We start from the raw sequence: 22,374 nt of genomic DNA on the forward strand, positions 1-22,374 counted from the left end.
AGAATAGCTCCAGTGATGAACCACAATTCTGAAATCTTTTTGAAAGACTAGAAGAGAAAACTTTCAGAAGGTAGGGGAACAGGGCTTCCAGAATTACTATTGTCCATACAGACTAGAACCCATGTCATCCTATGAATGAACAAAAAGGAATGAAGTTCAAAATTAACATTCACAAAGAGCAGGTCTGACCATGTCACTGCTCTGCTCAAGAAGTTTCAATGGCTCCCTTTGGGTTAAAATGTAAACTCCACTGTTCCCAGAATTTAAAACCTTCACAATCTGCACACTGCATATGTTTTTTAGGTTAACTGCTTCTTACTCCCCCAACGTAGTCTAAGCTTTAGACAAACTGGCCTATTTGTCACTCCCTGCATATAACATGCTATCACCCATCTCTATACCTTTGTCCAAGAAATACACCCTGTATCTGGAATTCTCCCCTGGGTTCTGTCTCTTGGAATCATTAGCTCCCTTCAAGACACAGTTGAAAGGCCAATGCTTTGAAGAGACTTTTGATTACCCAGGTTGTTAATGTTCATTACCCTGCCCTGTCAATCACTATGTATTGAGATCTATTGATCAATCTATCTATTGCTATTGATGTATCTATCTACCTACCTATTCCTATCTCTCTATCTCAGTATGTATATTGTATATGTTAACACACTGTATATGTATGTGTTTATGTACATATATAGAGAAATATGCATGTACACATGCAGCATATATACATATACATACAAATGAATTTTTTTATGAACTTGTTACTTCCCCTAGCAGAATGTAAGTTCTTTAAGGGAGGGTGTTGCCTCCTTTTTGTCTTTGCCTCTCCAGACTCTAGCATGAAGATGGCACTTAATATATTTTAGCTGATTGATTCTTTACCCACTTTGACCTCAGATTCATCTAGTGATTTTTTCTAGATGACTCCTCTATAGGGAAATGTGAAGTGCAAAGACATCTAAGCCATCGCATGCAGGCTCTAGATCAGGAGGATTTTATTTATATTCTAGCTCTGTCTTCAAGGCACCTTTAGCCATCTAAACTTCATCTTGCCCCCAGAAAATTTTACCAACATTTTTAGGGTATATGTATAGTTAGATGCTATGGAGAGGATTTCCCTATCAGAAAAGGGCTCAACCATCTTGGAGACAGTATGAGTCTATAATTTTCAACTTCAGAGTATCCATTAATAACAGGTAACTTCTAAAAAGCTCTAGCTCATTGTCTCAGGACTCAACTAAGGAATGATTTGTACTCTGTATCTAATGACATTGGATTTGTGGTTGCCAGCAGGTAGAAAGGTCTGTAACAACTCCAGGCAGCATGAGGAAATAAATGGCTGGGTTGAAGAAATTTAGTTTAACTCAGACTAACTTCCAGAAACAACTGGGCATTTAGTCAAAGGTCATAGGCTAGCACACACTTCATGTGCTTTTTTAAACTAGGCAGAAAGCATCTGGATCCTGTCATCCCCAGAAACGGTGCCTCACATTACAAGAATTTGACCAGCTTCCTAGTGGGGGCTATCATCCATGCATTTAAAAAAATTTAAGTACCTATTATGTTCTCCTCACTGTATTAGACATTGGAGAAACAAAGGGATGGGAAGTTTACCTATGATTTCTTTGATAGAAGAACTCACAGATAAGGAAGTTCCTTTTTTCTGTTCAGGACAGCACCGAGGGTAATACAAAAACAAAAAGGAAAATACAATTCTTTTCCTTAAGAAGCTTGCAATCTAATGAGAGAGGTATAGGTGATATAAACATTAATAATAGTAAAGATAATAATAATGGCTGGCTTTTATACTGCACCTACTATGTGACAGGCACTGGGCTAAGTGTTTTACAAATATCTCATTTAATCCCTCACCATAACCCTGAGAGATCGGTGCTATTAGTAGCCCCGTTCTAAAATTGGGAAAATTGAAACAGACAGAGGTTAAATGACCTGCCTAAGATCAAGCATTTGAGGAAATGTTTGAGACTGGATTCAAACTCAGATCTTCCTTACTTGAGGTGCCTCTAAATACAAGATAATTGAGAATAGAAAAGAGCGCTAATGAGTAGGGGAATCAAGAAAGGTTTCATGTAGGAAGCGGCACCTGAGCTGGAAAGTTATGGAAGCCGAAGATTCTACGAGTGTACTGGTGAGGAGAGAATATACCATAACAAACAACAACAACAATAAATACTGATAGCTTGAGGGGATGCCCAAAGGTGAGTAAAGGAGTTTTGTTTGTTTGTTTGTGTGTGTGTGTGTGTGTGTGTGTGTGTGTGTGCGTGCGTGTGTGTGTGTGTGTGTGTGTGTGTGTGTGTGTGTGTGTTTTAAGTTTTTAAAGGACGGGAGATACCCAAGCACATTTGTTGGCAATAAAGAAGGATCTGAAGCATAAGGAAAAAATGAAAATAGAGTGGGACAGTATAAAAGTGAAAATCTCCTTGAGGAGATGAGAAGACATAGAAAAGAGGCATCATGATGCAATAGAAAGTATGTGAGATTGGCATCAAGGGACTAGATTTAAATCTCAGCTTTCCTACTCATTATGGACCTGGGGTAGGTGATGCAACCTCTCTGTGCTTCAGTTTCCTCATCCATAAATGAAAGAGTTGGATTAGATGATCTCCAAGGTTCCTTCCATCTCAAGATTTATCATCCTATGACCTCTAAGGTCCTACTCAGCTCTAAATCCACAATCTATTCTGAGATCAAGAGCACAAGTTTGCCTTGATGAAAAGAGCCTCATCTTTTCAGAGACTGGGGCAAAACTCTTGAGGTAAAAAGTCAAATCTTAGACTCATGAACTTAAGGACAAGAAAAGATGCCAAAAGGGAAAGGAAAATATCCCAAATAGAGCAAAGCCTGGCTGCTTTAAGTGACCATTCATTCAGAAGTGAGTGGAGTCAGCTTCCTGAGTCATGATGACTCTTCATTTTATGTTGAATCATTTACCAACATGCATGTAAGTGGTCTAGTTGAGGTCAACCACACATATGTAGCTCTGTGACATAGTTTAAAATAGTTACCTTTCAAGTAGCTTAGAAACAAATGCCCACATAGAACCATTCCTTAAAAACTGAAAAAAAAAATGTAATCCCTGAATAACCTGCAGATTTCCTGGCAAGACACAAGAGAAGATATAGTTACTATTCTCCTTTGCTGCCTGCCATCTTGTCAAGCCATTCAGATCCTCATGCAACTGTGTGCCAGGTATTGTACTAGGTGCTAGAGATACAAAGACAAAAAAAAAACAGGCCATCACATGTAGCTCATGTCCCATTGGGAGAAACAACATATATGTAACTCTTTCCCAGGCAGATATCCCCCAGTATATCTGGTTTTGCCTTCAATGTTCTCACTGATGATCATGGACTCAACTTCAGGGTACCAGTACCATAAAGTTCACTTCTAAAATGATCAAATTGGAAGCCTTCTCAGATTATTGACTAGCTCAACAGTTAAGTGGAGAAAGCAATAGATATGGAGTCAGAAAGACCTCAGTTTGAATCCCACCTCAAACACTAGCTGTATGATCCTGTGTAAGTTACTTAACTTCTGTCTGCCTCAGTTTCCTTTTTGGTAAAGTGAGGATAATAATAGCACCTATCTCCCAGGGTTGTTGTGAGAATCAGATGAGATATATGTAAAGTGCTTTTCAATAAATGTTTGCCATTAATTTTAATATTATGCTACAGTTGCCTCTCTCACATGTCCAAGAGGACAACATTAAAGAGTTAAGATGTTTAAATCTAGTGGTAGCAGGGGGCTACTCTTTGTGTTTGTCTTACTGCAAACCATCTGTAGATTTATCCCTCCTCTAAACATCTGGATGATGGTTTCTTAGACAATATGTGCCAGATGGAGGCATTGTGTGTTTAAGAAAGTCAACCATGTGAGTCACTTCTTGCATACAGGAAATGCCCATTTGAAAGTTTGAAATTTGTATTGTGTGTGTACTTATTTTTCTTCATGAGGAAGAAATAAGGAAAAGCAGAGCAAAAGGATGTATCCTAAAGAAGTCCAAATACCTCTGATTTGGCCTGCCTCCAGTCTTTACAGGGTAACTAGATGGTGAGGGCAGCATGGTTAGTCTATGGCATAGTGAATAGAGTGTCAGGCCTGGAATCAGGAAGACCTCCTGAGTTCAAATCTGCCCTCCAACACTTACTAGCTGTGTGGCCATGGGCAAGTCATTTAACCTTGTTTGCCTCAATTTGCTCATTTGCAAAATGAGATGGAGAAGAAAATGGTAAACCACTCCAATATCTTTGCTAAGAAAACCCCAAATAGGGTCACAAAGTCAGACATGACTGAAAAATGAATGAACAACAAACCAGTCTTTATACCTTTATTATTTGCCTATGTATGTTCTGTTTTGTCATTTTTGTTTTCTTGTTCTGAAGATCAAAGGTTCAGAGAATCACAGAGATATAAGGTAACTTAGAGGACATTCAGTCAGAGACTAATAAATCTACAGGTGACAGGGATCTTAAATATCACATAATCCAGCTCTTCATTTTACAGCTAAGGAAATCAGGAGATCAAAATACTTGACTTTTCCAAGATCACACTGGTCATAAAATAATATGATCATGGATATAGAGCTGAAAGGGACCTTAGAAGTCAGCAAATTTAACCCCTTCATCTTACAGATGAGGAAACAGAGGCACATAAGGGTTCACATCCAGGATCACTCATGTAGCAAGGTTCTAATGTAGAATTTGAATGAAGATATTCCTGCCTCCAAGTCCATTGTTCTATCCACTATCCACCTAGCTGGGCCAATATTTAAACCTAGGTCCTATGACTCCAAATTCATCACTCTCCATTATAGGACTAGAATGTAGGTCTCTTGACTCTAAGTCCACTGATCTTTCAGTTATAGTTTATGAGAACTGCTCCATACTTCCTAGAAAACTGTATTTGGAAAGAGTTTAAATGACATTTAAGCTCCTAGGATGGAGGTGACAACCATAGTGGAGGAAAAAATGGCATCAATGTCATTGGCATGAAAACCACATCTACCATATAGAGTTTTTGCATGAATTAATGACTCATTGCAAAGCACCAACTAACAGTGCATTCTCTAGTCAGTGATGCTCTATCAATACCAGAGCTTTTGAATATCTGAAAAGGATCTATATATAATATAAATATCAAATATTAATACTTTACATAAAATATAAACACTATTTAAAACAACACATTTAAATTATATATATACATATACACTATATATAAATGTCTTGATTACACTCCAAATTCTATTAATTATATTGCATAAGTATTATTATGTACTTACCTATGGATTGGGTGCTATTTATTATACTTTAAAATAATAGCTTCCATCTATAAAGAGGTTTCAGGAGAGTGAATGGCTTAGTTCAACCTTAAGATCATCGGTGGACTTATTTAAATGCAGCTAATCTAGCATTTTAAAATAATATGTGTCCCCTTCCCCCATGTTCACTAGATTATATTTCCTATGAACAGGTACAACAGGGTTCGTTTTGGATGAATGCATAAACAAGCAATGATTAAGCACCTACTATATGCTGGGAGGTATGTGGGCTACTAGCAATCCAAATGCAAAGTAAATTCTTCTCCTCAAGAAGATTACATTTTAATAGTGTGACATAGAACCTGTGTGGAAGTGATTGGGGGAAGAAGACATTGGGTTGCTAGAAAACATCTTATGTTCAAACCCCTAAATTTGGATCACTACTAGTTTAGTGATTCAATGAGAATTAAGTTCAAAAATTCACTTTTAAAAATCTTATTTAATATTTTATTTTTCCCAATTCTAAATGTCTAAAGACAATTTAACAGGCTTTTTTTTTAAACTTTGAATTCCAAATTCTCGCCCTCCCTCCCCCCCACATTGAGAAGGCAAAGAATTTGACATAGGTTATACATGTGTAGTCACACAAAACACATTTCCGTATAAGTCATTATGTGAAAGAAAACACATACAAAAAATCTCCCAGAAAAATAAAGTAAAGAAAAGGTATCTTTGATCCGCATTCAGGCTTTACCAGTTCTTTCTCTGGAGATGGAGAGCACCTTAAGGATTTTCTTCAATCGTTGTATTGATGATAATAGCTAAATTATTCATAGCAGATCATTGTACGATAGTGCTGTTACCATGTACAATGTTCTCCTGGTTCTGCTCATTTCACTCGGCATCAGTTTTTGTAAATCTTTCCACTTTTTTTCTGAGAGCATTCTGCTTATAATTTCTTAAAGTGCAATAGTATTGCATCAAAATCACATACAACAACTTATTCAGCCATTCCCCAATTGATGGAAATCTCCTCAATTTCCAATTCTTTGCCACCACTAAAAGAGCTGCTATACGTATTTTTGTATGCATAGGTCTTTTCATTTTTGTTTTTTATCTCTTAGTAGACCTAGTAGTGATATTGCTTGGTCAAAAGGTTTGCATGGTTTTCTAGCCCTTCGTGCATAGTTCCACATTATTCTCCAGAATGGTTGAATCAGTATACTACTTCACGTTATTATATTAATGTTTTAATTTTCCCACATCCCCTCCAACATTTGTCGTTTTCCTTTTGCGTAGTATTAGCCAATCTGACAGATGTGAGGGTGTAGCTCAGAGTTGTTTTAATTTGCATTTCTCTCATCAATAGTGATTTAGAGCACAAAAATTCAAAAAGAAAATATATTATTCAACAACATTTATTGAGCATTCACCATTGTCAACCATTGTGAGGAAGGTTGCAGGGAAAGTAAAAGTCATGGTTCTTGCTTAGGAATTGACAAATCTCACTTTATCCTCAGGGCAGTCTTAGAAGTTGGGTAGGACAGGTATTATCACCCCTGCTTAGCATATGAAATTCTGAATTCCAGAAAAGTCCAGTGGCTTTGCCACTTACTTCTGTCCCAATGTCCTCTCCTACAATCAATTCTACAATAAATTCAATTTAATTATTATATGCGAGAAAATAAACAAGGGAAAGACACATGTATAACTAGTTGCAGAGACATTTAAGCCATTTCAGTGGTATCAGGGACCCAAGTAGGTAGGCAGACATTGAGGAATTTCTGTTCTCAGGCAGACACCAATCTTGAATGACCCAGGCTTAAAAGGAAGAACTTGTGCGGAAGAAGTAATCAAAATAATAACTCACATTTTTTTCTATACCTTTAAGGGTTGAGAAGTACTTTCCCCCTGATAACCCTATGACATTTGCATTATGCCCATTTTACAGATCAGGAAACTCAGGCTTAGAGAAGGAGAGACTTGCTTTAGAGAAGGAAGTACAGTGCTAGTAAGTACCAAAGATGAGACTCAAATCCAGGGGTTCTAATCTTAAGACCAATGCTTGTTCAACTGAAGCACTGATTGCCTGACTATAATGAAAAGTGAGGCTTCAGAACTCTGATCAATGCAGTGATCAACCACAATTCCAGAGGACTGGGGGAAAAAAGCACTCTCTGTCTCATGACAGAAAGGGGATGGACATAAAATACAGAACAAGACATAGATTTGCTTAACTGTGCACATTTGCTATGGGAATTTTATTTTTCTTTTGATGCTGGTCAATGCATAGAGGAGAGGGTAGTAGGAAGGAGAGAAAATAAATGCTTATGTGTGAGTGTGTTTTTATTTTTTTTATTTTTATTTATTTATTTTTTTAGGCAATTGGGGTTAAGTGACTTGCCCAGGGTCACACAGCTAATAACAGATTTGAACTCAGGTCCTCCTGACTTCAGGGCCGGTGCTGTATCCACTGTGCCATCTAGCTGCCCCCCGTGTGTGTGTTTTTAATAAGGAAAAGGATTCAACTGATACAAGTGAGAGATGACTCAGAAATGGGATGCTAGATGTTATCTTTCTGTTAGAACTGGGAGTTGGTTCTACTGATATATAAAATGAAACATTTTCTTCAAATCTATTCAGACCTATTTTCATGGCTGAAAAGAAAGTCACTTCCTTTACCTAGTATCTTCTCCCCAAGGTGCATTTCCTTGGTTTACTTGGGGAAAGACCACAATTGTTAAGTGAAAAGACTTCATTTCAGTAGTTCTGATATGACATGAAGAACTTTAATTCCCCTTTTCCATCTCAAAAGCTTAAGTTTTATAAAATCACCAGTCTAGTCCCTTCACCCTAGAGCTTCTCTTAAGAATAAACTGAAATGATCAACTTTTAGAGTTATTCTCAAATTATTAACCATAGATTATAGAAATGGAAAGAACCTTCAAAGCCACCAAGTATGACCAATTCATTTTGAGGTTGAAGAAATTGAAGTCAATATAGTTGAAATGACTAGCCAAGGTCACAAAGGTGACAAGTGTCACAAGCAGCATTTGAACCTAGTTCTTCTAATTCCCAACCCAGTATCCTTGCTGCCTACTTTACAGGATTATTATGAGACCCAAATTATATAACGTATGTACAATAATTTGCAAACCTTAAAGTTTCACATAAATATTACTATTATTACTGTAATTGTTATTATTTCTATTGTACCACAATAATTATAAAGGAATCAACCCAACTCCTGGCCTTTACTCACTTGCTTCACTGTATCAATCTAAATGTAGTGTTTCATCTGTCACAGCAGGCCGGTTTTTGTTGGGCTCCCACAAACATAAAATATTCAAGAAGGTACTTCAGAGTTTCTGACTGTACCAGAGTCTAGACACATCTAGAAAGGAGCAGCATACCAATGACAAAGAGAAATTAGTGGACTGTATGGAGGCTTATGAAAGTGAATCCTGTATGTAACCACCACAGGCCAGTAAGCATTAAGCATACTTTAACGCACAATCCATTGTGCCCACATTAAAAATTCAGGGGAAAATAAACCAGCAATCAGTTATCCTTGTTCCTCTGTAGATTGTCAGCTCTAAAGCAATCCTTTATAAAACTTCATTTTTAATAAGGCTGTAGAGCCTTGACAATTCTTGGAAATCTCTGGTAGTTTTACCTGGATCCTATGAAACTCTAGTTGATAGTAATTTGTATTGGTCAAATGCCATCTGGGCTCTGCCTTTTGGAAAAAGATCCACTGACTCAGCTTTGATTCCCATTCCACATTTAAAATCACCACCCAGTAGACAGACATCCACCTAGAAATTCAGAAATGATCCCTTTCCAGGTAGAAGATCTATGTCTGTGCTGTGCTCTCCTAATTTTTCATGGAGATAGGAGAGCAGTGTCTGAAAGGCCATTTGGAACTAGTGTTGACCTAGTCCCAGTAGAACAGATGAAGTCAAGAAAGAGAGAAATGGCAGAAAACAAAGAGCTGGAGTAAAAGAAAAAACAACAACAACAACAACAGGGCAGCTGGGGCTGCTTCCATTTAAAACACTAGGGGGATGCTGAGTCCAGCTCCATATGCAGATGTTCATGTTGTCTCTAACTAGAAATGCCTGTTTCATTGCTTTCTGAATGAAAACAGAATGGGGCAAAATGATTTCTCTAAAGAGAAAAGTTTATTTCTTGTTGCAGAGCCCAGTTCTTGAGCCCATTTCTCATCCTTCCTTTTATAGTATCCTACAAAGCATATTAGTGAAAGAGGAAGAACAATGGGGAGGGAGGGAGAAAGAGGAAATTAAGATTAAGGTCTTTCTGATTCAGTAGAGAAAGAACACTATGCATTTTCCAAATGCCTGACCATCCCTAATTATCCTCTTTCCATAAGTTGCCTTAAACCCCAAACACATTTGGTTTAAACTTTGGGGTTAATTGCAGTTAGTTCTTATTTTCCACAAACAAGGGTGCAGACATTTTGATGTGGAAAGATCACAGAGTTAATGGAAGCAGTCTGTTTCCCTTGTTCCAGACACATGACTAAATGGAGGATGAGCGAGACTTACCACAGTTTGTATTTGCTGGGTGTACTTGAAACCCAGAGCCAGTTTACAAGTATGCAAAGTTCATCTTCTTTTCATTTCTCTATTTTCATCCATGTATTTTAGGGAAAATATAACTTGTGTGTTACTCATTTGTTTACAGTTAACTCATAAAACATTTTATAAGTCATTAGAACTCCAAAAATATTTTCTGGGGGTGTCCCCCCCATTACAATCAGGAAGTCATATTTTACAAGGAGTAAAGGGATTTGAACTTCAGAAGGATGAAATCTCAAAAAGCATAAATAAGTTATAAAGCACATTTTCCCATCTATCATCCAATTAGAGATATAATGGAAGCTCTGAATGGAAATCAGGGGGAGAATCAGATAATTAGTTTCATGAATCTGTAAAGCAAAGTTCATTGTGAATACAGTTTAGAGCATATTGGATACTGCTATTGCTCCCCCAAGGTGACTCTGAGGAATCTGAGAACTGCAGTAGGGAAAAGAATTACTAATCAAGTAGAATGAAATCAACCACAGTGCTGACTGATCCCATGTTACCTTTACAACAATAATGACCACCACCAACATATGCTTCCTATCTAATTTTCTGTGTAGACACAGTCCTAGGCTGGGGTGAGGTAGGATGGGGGTGGGGAGGGTGGAGGGTGAGGCAGACATCTGAAGACTGACCACAGTGGTACTGATAGAGCTAAATTGGGGATTTCTCTCTGCTAAGAACTTGTGGATTTTATCAATTATATACTTTGCTTTCTATTTCTACTACTTCTATACAATTTTCTTCCATAATCACTCAAAGTATAGTATTTAGGATTTTTGTTTAGTTGTGTTTTCTGTAAGATTTATGATTCTCAGACTGTCTCTGAGTAATTTGATCTTCAAGTTCAATAGCTTTGGCTTATTGAAATCTCATGTTTTCTTTTTATCTTTATATCTTTCAAATTCATTCTGTTAATTTTTTCTACCTCAATCTTCTTGACTGAGACTGCTATTCTTTTAATAGAATTTACTGTTCTGAAGAGATTGTCATAATTTTAAAATTTTCTCCTTACTTGTTTGTCTTTTATATTCTTCAAGAATCTAATTTCTGGGGCAGCTAGCTGGCACAGTGGATAGAGCACCGGCCCTGGATTCAGGAAGACCTGAGTTCAAATCTGGCCTCAGACACATAATACTTACTAGCTGTGTGACCCTGGGCAAGTCACTTAACCCCATTGCCTAAAAATAGCAAAAAAAAAAGAATTCTAATTTCTATCTTAATTTGCTCCATTTTTCTATGAAATATCTTTTATTGGTTTTCTGAACCATTCACTATTTTTTTCATTGTTCAGTAATCATTCAATGGGCTTCATAATAGTTGCTATAATGCATTCCCTTGCATTAGGAGTTTCAAGCAGATTATTTTATTATTTAGTGTTTATTACTTATAGTACCTTTTTTGGTTACATAATATAACAAGAATATACTACAGTAAATAGTGTATATATATGTATGTATATATATACATATATATATATATATATATACACACACACATAATCTTTAGTATAATAAATAGTATCTACATAAAACCAAACACTAGAGTGATCTGTAATGGGCAAATGTTATAGGCCTTTCTAATAATATCAGGAGCTAAGCAAGGATTTTTGTTGTCACCACTATCATTTAATATAATCCTAGAAATGCTAACTATTACTGTAAGATGGGGGGGAAATAAATTAAGGGAATAAACAAGGAGGAAACAAAATTGTGACTTTTGGAAGATGACAGAGTTACCAAACACACAGCCCCCTGGGTCACATTATAGCCCTCAACACACCAAGTAAAGCCTAAATCAGATTAAAATATAATTATGAAACATTTAACACAGTAAATGAAAAAACAATAGGATATAGATAATGTCATTATATAGTCTTCTAAGTCAATATGAGGTCCACAGGAATCCTTATATATAGTTTAGTGACCAGCATTCTGTTTGAACTTGACACCGCTGACTTAGAGGACACAAGAAAAGGCAAATAAAAATTAATTTCAAAATTAATTATTTGAACAAAGCAACAAACATTTCTTGTTTTCTATGTATTACATACTTTAATCAGCACTGAGGATGTAAAGGAAGATAATAACCACCCCTACATTCAAGGAGCCCACATCCAAATGTTGGAAACATCATGTAAGAGCTAGGTATTGTGGTGGATGAAATCTGAAATACTGAGGAAACAAATATTTGAGCCTCTGAGCATTATTAATTTATTAAGCAATGCATGCCAATTGCACAACAAATCAGGACCAGGCCTCCTCAGCTTGGTACTGGACCCCCCAAAGAAGGAAAGATAAATATTTATACATTAAAAGATAATAATAATACAATACAGAATGGATAATTAGGTAAGCAGATTTCTAATTGGAGGAAAGATTAGGAGCTGAGTTGGAAGTGGGGAGAATAGACAGGTATAAATCCATGAAATCAGGGGGGAAACATGTTTTACTCCCACAAACTCTTGTATTCCATCAAAGGAACAAAGCAACAATAACTGATTGACTAGTTCAGGGCCAATTTCCAGATAAGATTTCCAGATAAGACATGTGAGTTGTTGGAGTTGCATAATTGTGAGAAAACTCCTTACGTCAATCTCAGATCTGATTGGGTTTCTGGTTGTTATGAGCTAGGTCCTTAGATAAGGGTCTCTAAGCAACAGGTAGAAGTGGTCCAGCTTTCCACCTGCACAGGGCTAGGATCAAACAGTGTAAGAAAGTTTTCTCACAATTCCTGTAATTAAAGTTTTCTTACAAGACAGAAATTGGACTTGACCCATAATTGAATAGAAAGAGAACTGAGCTAGATTCAGTATTGAGTCACAAGAAGGAGTCAGTGTGGTTCACTCAATTCTCACAATTGTCTCAGTACATACATGATATATACACAGAGGATAAAAGGTAATATCGGGGAGGAAATGGTAGTTGGGCCTCCTATTAAAAGACTGGAATTTGAACTGAGCCTTAAGGGAAGCCAGAGAAACCAAGAATGAAGAGCAAAGGGAATATTCCAGGCCTGGGGAATAGCTACTGCTAAGTCCCCGAGAAGGGAAATGGGGTACCATGTTTAAGGAGGAACAATGAGTAGGCCAGTTAATCTGGATAGTAGAGTAAATGGATGGAAGTAAAGTAGAAAACCACAAAGGTGGGACAGATCCAAGTGATGAAGCAGCCAAGTGGTGCAATAGATAGAATATGGATTGTGTATTCAGGAAAACCTGAATTCAGGTGCTATCTCAGACACTTACTAGCGTGTGTCCATGGGAAAGTAACATTGCTTTTGTTTACCTCAGTTTCATCATTCGTAAAATGATAATAAAAATAGCACCAGCCTTTCAGAGTTGTTGTGGGAGTAAAATGAGATAATATTTGTAAAGTGCTTTGCAAACCTCAATACACTTTGTAAATGTTAGCTGTGATGATGACGATGATGATGATGATGATGATGATGATGATGATGATGATGAACAAAGGACTTTACATTTGGTTCTGCAGTCATGGAGTTGCTGTCATTTAGTGAGTTGGTGGTGGCATGGGCTGAACTATGCTTTATGTATTTTTATAAAGTGGCTTAGGTGGCTGAGTAGAGGATGGTTTGGAATGGGGAAAGATATGAGACAAGCAAACTAATTAGAAGGCTATTGTAATAGTCCATACAAGAAGTAATAAAGGTCTGAACTAGGGTTGTGGTTGTGTAATTAAATAAGAGACATATACCCCTCAGCCTGCATCTTTAGAGCATCATCTCCCATCTTCTCTACCAAATCATCCCCATCACCATCCATGATCATCCCCACTCTTCTTAATCTTCAATATCTCCCAATCCAATAGCTTCTTTACTGCTACCAAAATTCTAAAATCTTCCCCAATATCAAAAAACCTTTGATTGATTCTACCATACTCACTAGCTATTATCTGATACCTCTTCTCTCCTTACCAGGTAAATTCCTGAAGAAAGCCACCTACAACTGGTGCTTCCACTTCCTCTTCCATCTCTGTTCTAAACCTCCTAAAATCTGACTTCCACCTTTATCGTTCAACTGAGAATTACCTCTTTAGAGTTACCATTGGCCTTTTATTTGCCAGATCTTATGGTTATTTTTCTAAATTCTTATCCTTCTTGACCTCTCTTCAGCATTTGAAACTGTTGATCAATTTCTCCTCCTATGTACCATCTTCTCTATGGGTTTTTATAACTATCCTTTCCATCTATCTGATTGTTTCTTCTCAAAAAGAACCTTTGCTGGATCTTCATCAGTGTTACAGCCAGCAACCATGGCTGTTCCACAAGGCCCTGATCTGGGCCTTCTTTTCTTGCGTCTTTATATATAGCATGTTTATATATTTATATTATATATTTATATATAGCATGATCTCATTAGCTGAATTATTACTTTTATGCTGATAATTCCCAGATCTCTGTGTGGGTACACATATATACATACATATACATATACATATACATATACATATACATATACATATACATATACATATACATATACATATACATATACATATACATATACATATACATATACACATTCTATACGTATACGTATACGTATACATATACATATACATATACGTATACATATACATATACATATACATATACATATACATATACATATACATATACATATACATATACATATACATATACATATACATATACATATACATATACATATACATATACATATACATATACACATTCTATACATATACATATACATGGTCCTAGTTTCTCTCCTCAGCTACAGGTCTGTCTTTTGGCTACCTCAAGCCAAATATCACATAGACACCTCAAACCCAACATACACAAAACAGAACTCATAATCTCTCCCCCAAAACCCCTCGCTCTTCCAATTTTCTCCTTCTCTGCATCAGAGCCCTTTTCACTGTAAGTCAAATTAAATGGCATCTACTGAAGAAGTTACACTTTGGAGTAGAGATTGTGAGAAATCAATTACTGTTTTGGGGTTATTCTGAATCATTCACGTGGGATCTGAATAGGATGGCACTTGAATTACCTAGTTGTGTTGGGGAGGGGACAGTGTAACAGTATAATCCTCTACTGGTACAAAAGTGTATGCTGGAATTTTGTACTAATGGGAGCCCAATTAATTACTTGGGGGGGGATATAAATTTTAGCTAAGGTTTGAGTCACCCATATAGGACAATGGCCTCAACTGTTCCAGCACCCATCTCACCTCTCTCTCTCTTTCTCTCTCTCTCTCTCTCTCTCTCTCTCTCTCTCTCTCTCTCTCTTCTCTCTCTCTCTCTCTCTCTCTCTCTCTTTCTCCTTAGGCTACGTTTTGACATCACCCACAAAAAAGTCAGGTGAGTAGTCTTCTGATTTCTCTATAGCACATTCATAGTTAAAAGCTTATTGATTGAAATGATTTAATCAAAATATTATCAGATATTTATGTAGAACTTTAAATGTTACAAAGTACTTTGTGTATGTCACTTGATTGTTATATCAAAGCTGGAAGATAGATAGCATAAATCCTACAGAACTACCGAGTTAGAAAGGGTGTCAGAGATCATCTAATCCACCTACAGTTGAAATGAAATCCCTTCTACTGGTCTTCTGAACCACTTTAGAATTTCTTTCAGCTTTGGAAAGTCACTTGACTATAGAAATACCCACAACATATCATCATTTAGCCTCTGCTTGAAGACCTCCAAGTTAGGGGGAATCTACTACCTCCTGAGATATAAGATAACTCACAATCTAAATATTTTGCTACATCAAGCTTCAACATGTTTCTTCCAGGGGTGGGGAACCTGAAGCCTCAAAGCCACATGTGTCCCTCTAGGTCCTCAAGTGAGCTCCTTTGACTGAATCAGGGATTTGTTCTGTGAAGTTAGGATTCAGTCAAAGGGCCACACTTGAGGACCTGGAGGGCCACATGTGGCCTCAAGGAGGCAGGTTTCCCACCCCTTTCAATACTCTTAGCTCTGCCTTCTGAGGCCAAACAGAATAAGTTTAATTTAATATTGGCATTATTATTATATTGACTCCAATCATGATAAATTAATAACTCTTTGTCTTTACTTTTGTAAAAAGTGCTTTGTAATTGTACCTATACAATTCCTATGTGTGTCTTGGTAGGTAATTTCCATAACTTTTATACATTTTATAATCATTTTGATTGAATTTCAATTTCTATATCTCTCTTTATTGGTAACATAAGAAAAGTGGATGATTTAAATGGATTTGCTTTAAATACGGTTATGTTTTTAAAGGTGTTAATTTTTTCAATTAATTTTAATTCACTCTATGTTTCTCTTAAGTAGACCTTCTGCAGAAAATAATAATTTTATTGGCTCTTTGCCTATACTTGTACTCTCAATTTATTTTTCTTCTTTTATTGCTGCAGCTAGCACTTTTAGAACTATGTCAAATAATGGTGATGATAATGGAATACAGGAGGGGAAAGGAATACCATTTCTATAGGACCTACTATGTGCAAGACACTATGGTATTTTATTTTATGCAATGACACCCATGCTTTATCCCTGATCTTATTAGAATAAGATCTCTCAAGTTTCTCCATTACAGATATTGCTGGCTCTTGGTTTTCTATGTATACTATTTGCCATACTGAGGAATGCTCCAATTATTCTCATGCTTTAGAATATTTTTAACAAAGGGTGTTACATGTTGTAGAAAGTTTTTTTTGTTATGAATCTGTTAATTTAATCATGTGGTTTTTATTGTTTTTGTTAATATAGACTTTTATGTCTCTAGTTTTCCTAACATTGAATCGGCATTATACCTTTTCAATATGTTAGTATAGCCTTCTTACTGATATTTATTTCAATATTTTTTCAATAATGTTTTTAGGGATAGTGGTTCTTAGTTTCCTTTCTCTATTTTGTCTCTTTCTGATTTAGCAATCAAGATTAGATGTGCTTCATAAAATGAGTTTCATATGGACTCTTCTTTTCTTATCTTCCCAATGGTATTAGAAATAATCGTTTTTTGAATGTTTGATAGAGCTCACATGTGAATCTCTCAGGTCTGTTTTTTTGGGGGAATGTTTTTTTTTCCTTTTGGAGATCTCTTATGGCTTTATCAATTTCTTTTTCTGAGATTAGCTTATCTAAAATATTTATTTCTTTTTCTGTTAACCCAAGCATTTTATGTTTTTACAAATATTCATCCATTTCATTTATCAATTTTGTTTGCATTTAATTGTGTAAAATACTTTGTAATTATTTTTATTTCCTCTTCATTTGCTATGAATTCTCATTTTTCTTTTTTTTTTTGAAATTGACAATTTGTTGAGAGACATAAAAAGATATGTAGCCAAAGTGTTTAGAGATAGAAATACATCACTATAGATTGCTTTAGCTACATCTCAAAAGTTTAGGTATATTGCTATAATAGTTCATTATTGTAGCTTTATGTAATCAATATAGTTTTGTATAATGAAATTATTGATTATTTTTACCATTTTTTCTTTGACCCATCAATTTTTTAGGATTGTTATTTGATCTCCATTTATCTTTAAATCCTTTCTTCCAGTGCCCTTTACTGATTGTAATTTTTATTTCTTTGTGGTTAGTAAAGTATGTGTTTAATATTTCTGCTTTTCTGCTTTTATTTACAAGGTTTTAATGAATAACACATGACAAATTTGTAAAGGTGCCATGCACAGCTGCTAAAAGAAAAAAAAGGGGGTGAAAGAGAAGAAATCTAATAAACACTAGTAACATATCATTTAAGCAATCCATTTCTATTCATTGGCCCTCTTTTCTTCCCCTGTCAGACTCAATTATTTCCTTTCTTTCCTTTCACCCTTCCCTCCCCAACTCTAACTCTACCCTCTCTTTGTCCCTACCTGTTTCTCCACTAAGTTTAACAAATCTTAGTACCACATTGTCTGTTGCACCAAACTCTTCGTGTGTATATGTGTGTTGAAACATTCTTTGTCCAGTCAAGATAATGGCAAAGGTCATGTGATGCACACTCCTCTCACCTCTTCCTCCATGTCTGAATATTCTTCTCATACCACCCAATTATGAAAAATAGTAAGCTTCTCCCTTCTTCCTCATTTCTTCCCTAACTTATACCTATATTTTCTTTCCTCTCAACACCATCAAAAGAGAAAAAAAAAGCCTCAAGTCCTGTTTTTGTTTCATGTGACTCCCTCCCTGACACTTAGAAACATTAGAGGGAAGAAAAACAGTTGTCTTTTGTCCTCTTAGTAAAATCAAAGCACTTCATTTTCATTTCTCCTCTTCTAATTGCTAAAAATACTTTTACTTTTCCAGGTTTTTCTTGACTCCATATGCATTTCAGAGTTTCTACTCAGCTTTGATTTTTAATCAGGAATACTTGAAAGTTCTATATTCCATTAAAGCTCCATTTTTGGTAGCATTATACTATCTTTCATAGAAAATTGCTTTATGATTTTTATAATTCTATTGTTTTTATTTTTATAATTTTTATTTTATAATTGTTTATAATTCTTTATTTTTGCCTTTTAGAATACCATAGTCTAAGATTTCTTTTCTTTAGAGTACTAGCTATGAAGTCTTGTGCAATGATTACTGTGGTTCCTTGGTACTTGAACTCATTCATTCCTGTAATTTTTCAATTTGGGTTTCTTCCAGAAGATGACTGGTAGATTATTTTTATTTTCACTTTGTCCTCCAATTCTAATAGATCTGGGCAGCTTTCATTTATGATTTCTGAAACTATGGCATCCAGATTTATTGTGTGGTCTTCATTTTCAGGTTATCTGATAATTCTTACATTTTCTCTCCTCTATCTGTTTTCCAAGTCAGTTGTGGTTTTTTTTATAGTAAATATCTTACATTTTATTACTCTCTTTTAAATCTTATGCTTATATTCTAATATTTCTTGATGTCTCATGGAGTCATTTAGCTCGGTTTGATCCATTCTAATTATCGTAAAGAATTGGATAAAGATTTCTACAATTTGTTCTAAATTATTTATTCTCTTTATAATTCTTTTTAACTTTCAGAGCTCTTTTATCATTTATTGTTTTTGCTTTGTTTCATTTAATCAGGAATTCTTATAAACCTTGCATGTCATACAGACCATACCCTCCCCTTACACACACACACACACACACACACACACACAATTTTCCTCAATAGAGGAGACAAAGAATTAAGTAGTTTTTTCTTCTCTTCATTGTCTATTTTAGTTTTATAACCAACAAAGCCAAATAAATAAATGAATGAGAAAGCCATTTTTGTTTTCCTTATTATCTGTTTGCAGTTTGATTCATCCTAAGCTTCACTTTTCCTGATGTTATTCTTACAGTATTGTATAGAATTGTGCCACATTTTGCGTTCATTATTTGGTTCTGTCTTTTACAAAGTTTATTTAAAATCTAAATTAATTGATGATCCAGCATTCATTTTTAACTGGCAGGACAGGGGTGCTCACATAGCTGAAGTAGGTAGGTAAGGCATCTTTAAAGAGAGAGAGGATGCAGCATGTGCTGGGAAAGTCAAACTGCTGCTACCACCTCAACCATCATCTCCCCTCAGATCCTAGTGAAGACAACCCAAGAACCTGCACCCAAGCTGGAAATGGCAGTGCCCCAACCCACCACTAGCCCAACCTTGTTTCCAGAAGCCATCATCCAGGTGAAACATCCTATGGGAAGGGGACCAATATCAGCTAACACAATACCAATTGCCAACCAACTGCCACTAACCAGCAAGTAAGCCCAGGGGCCCTACAAAAGTCAGGCGACCCCATCCCAGACCATTAGTTCTGCTTCCAGACTGTCCCATGTAGCCATTGTCTGGGAAGTAACCCTTGTGTAAACATGATGCCAAAGCCACAGCTACTGAAGACCTGGAAAAGAAAGTTCTTGCCTCCAAAGTCCTTTGGAATGGTCAGATGTATAAACAGATGTAGTTTTGTCAATGGAAATGACGTTAAAGAAAATGCTTTTATCATCAACACCACTGCTGCTAAGGACTGCTAAGGACCACTTGGACTTTCCATCTGGCTTACAGCTGAAAACTTCTATATGCATTGTCTCCCTCTCTAGAGAGTGAACAGGGACTTGACAGCAGGGATTCAATCACTTTTCTATTTGTATTCCTGCACATAGTAAATGCTTAAGAAGCATTTTTTCATTCATTCATTCTCCATCTTTCTCTACATAGGTCTCTTTTTGCTAATGTCTTTTTATTCCTCACTGCAGTTGTTTCTATTTCAGGCCTCAGCATTCATTCTCAGAAACTTCCCATCTCTCTTGAGCCAATTTGTCCTCTAGATTTTTAAAGCACAAAATCTCACCTATTTGGATGATTAAAATTGTTGTCTCTGTTTTACAAATGAGGAAATGGAGACTCAGAAAATTGAAATGATACTCCCAATGTCACATTTTTCTACTTTGCAGATGGTAAAATGATGTAAATTGCTTAAGACAGGGGTCTATAACCTGGAGTCTATGAACTCAACTTTAAAAATTATTGCGATAACTATATTTCAGTATAATTGATTTCCCTTGTAATTTTACATTTTTAATTTTGTACATGATTTTGAGAAGGGGTCCATAGGCTTCACCACACTGCCCAAAATTTCCATAACCAAAAAAAAAAGTGAAGAATCTCTGGTTTAATAGTACAGCCAAGACTCAAAACTGGGTTCTTAGACTCTTTCCTGTTCATCAGGCTACTTCTACAATCCATCAGGTGATTTAAGAAGGAAGTAAATTTGATTTTTGTTCTAAACAGTAGGAAGAGAAACATAGTTTTTAGCCATGAAGAATGGCAAGTTGGCCCTGCACATTATCCCAGGACATCTATGTGAAGGAGCTTGTCTAACTTTGTTTCTGAATGGTCTTTAGGAAAGCTGTGATGTGAGGAGGTCACACAGACAGTAAACATGTGATTATAATGTCATGCAAATCAGTCAGTTTTCTGATTTAGCCATACCCTCTATTAGTGACATGTCCAAAGGATAGATACCCACAACAACAAAGAACAGTAAGCAATTAGACCAGTTTGTTTCAAACACACCTGCCAATCTCATTGTGCCTTCCCCCTTTTCAACCTGTATTAGCTGCTTCCTCAGATGCCCATTTGCTTTCTCCTCTATTTCTCCTATCAACACCTGTTCTCAGAAAAGGACTTTGAAATTCATTCTTTCTGTAATGTAAGTGACCGCTATCAGCTAAAAGTGCAACCACTCCCAGAGGGATTTGTACTTTAATAGGTTCATAAAAATTTACACTAAAGGAAAGCACCTCTATCTATAAAATTCTATGCACTTACTATCGCATGTAGGAATTGTCCTAAAGGGCAACAAGGCCTCAAAAAAGCATATGGTTCTATCAGGGCCAAAGGCTGGCCCTGACATTTACATAAATACAGCTCATACATTAATTTTACAATAATAATATTAATAACAATAACAATAGCTAATCTCTATATAACCTTATGATCCAGACATCATGCTAAACATTTTACAATTATCTCATTTTATCTTCACAACTCAATATTGATCCAATAATGCAAAACAATATCCTTTCACTACTACTACCTTCAGTCAGTTAATCTCTAAGCATTTATTAAGTGCCTACTATGTGCCAGGAACTGTGCTAAGCACTGGGGACACAAAGAAAGGAAAAGATACAATCTTTGCTCCAACAAGACATTCTAATGCTACAAACAAAAATAAAAATAAGTAAGTGCATACAAGATAGGTAGGTAGGTAGGTAGATAGACAGACAGACAGACAGATGGATGGATGGATGGATGGATGGATGAATAGATAGATAGATAGATAGATAGATAGATAGATAGATAGATAGACAGACAGACAGACAGACAGACAGTAGATGGAAGGGAATCTAGGGAAAGGTCTTCTGCAGAAGATAAGACATGATCTGAGTCTCGAAAATTACAATTCTAAAGTCGGGAGGGAGAAACATTCCAGGTACTGGGAAATTTTAGTCTCCACATTCCTGGAATTTTCCATTGGGGTGTTTCTTTTTTATTTTCATTTGCTCTCTGGTCTTAACAGAGCTGGACAGCTTTCATTTATGATTGTGTGAATGTGGGCATCTATGTTTTCTTTCTTTCTTTAATGGTCATTTTTTTAATCATCTTATGATTCTTAAATTATCTCTCCTTGACCAGTTTTCCAAGTCATTGTCATCCCAGGCAAGACCCAACTTCTTCGGACCCTAGGTAACCCTCTAAGACTATAAATTGCAGAGAAAATGCTGACCTACATTGGTAAAGAGTTTTCAGACCAGTAGTTCTCTATACTAATGAAATAAAAACTCCAGTTCCTATCCTTCAATTTTCCATCAAAAAAAATTATTGCACAAGGGAAATTCTGGCAGTCTGAAATGTCACTCAAGCATGAACTCTACCATTTCTGAATTAACTGTAACTATATATAGATAATCACATTTGACCTTTTCAAAAAAGAAGATGATAGATGGAGAACTGCAATTGCATCACA

The 22,374-nt window shown here is 36.0% G+C and overlaps 1 protein-coding gene across 7 annotated transcripts in view; it reads left to right on the top strand.

Annotated features, from left to right (window-relative positions):
- EMCN (endomucin) overlaps window positions 1-22,374 on the top strand; it is a 174,790-nt gene that overhangs the window by 88,610 nt on the left and 63,806 nt on the right. For 6 of the 7 annotated variants that reach the window (XM_078148958.1, XM_078148955.1, XM_020988289.2 and 3 more), the window contains exon 6: window positions 15,204-15,236. The exons of the other annotated variant lie outside the window; for it this stretch is intronic. In XM_078148958.1, the coding sequence (XP_078005084.1) occupies window positions 15,204-15,236 (33 nt within the window). The remainder of the gene's footprint in view (window positions 1-15,203; window positions 15,237-22,374) is intronic. 7 annotated transcript variants of the gene reach the window in all.

This window comes from Phascolarctos cinereus, unplaced genomic scaffold, assembly GCF_003287225.1.
Source record: "Phascolarctos cinereus isolate Bilbo 61053 unplaced genomic scaffold, phaCin_HiC Scaffold_9;HRSCAF=440, whole genome shotgun sequence".
NCBI lineage: Eukaryota > Metazoa > Chordata > Mammalia > Diprotodontia > Phascolarctidae > Phascolarctos > Phascolarctos cinereus.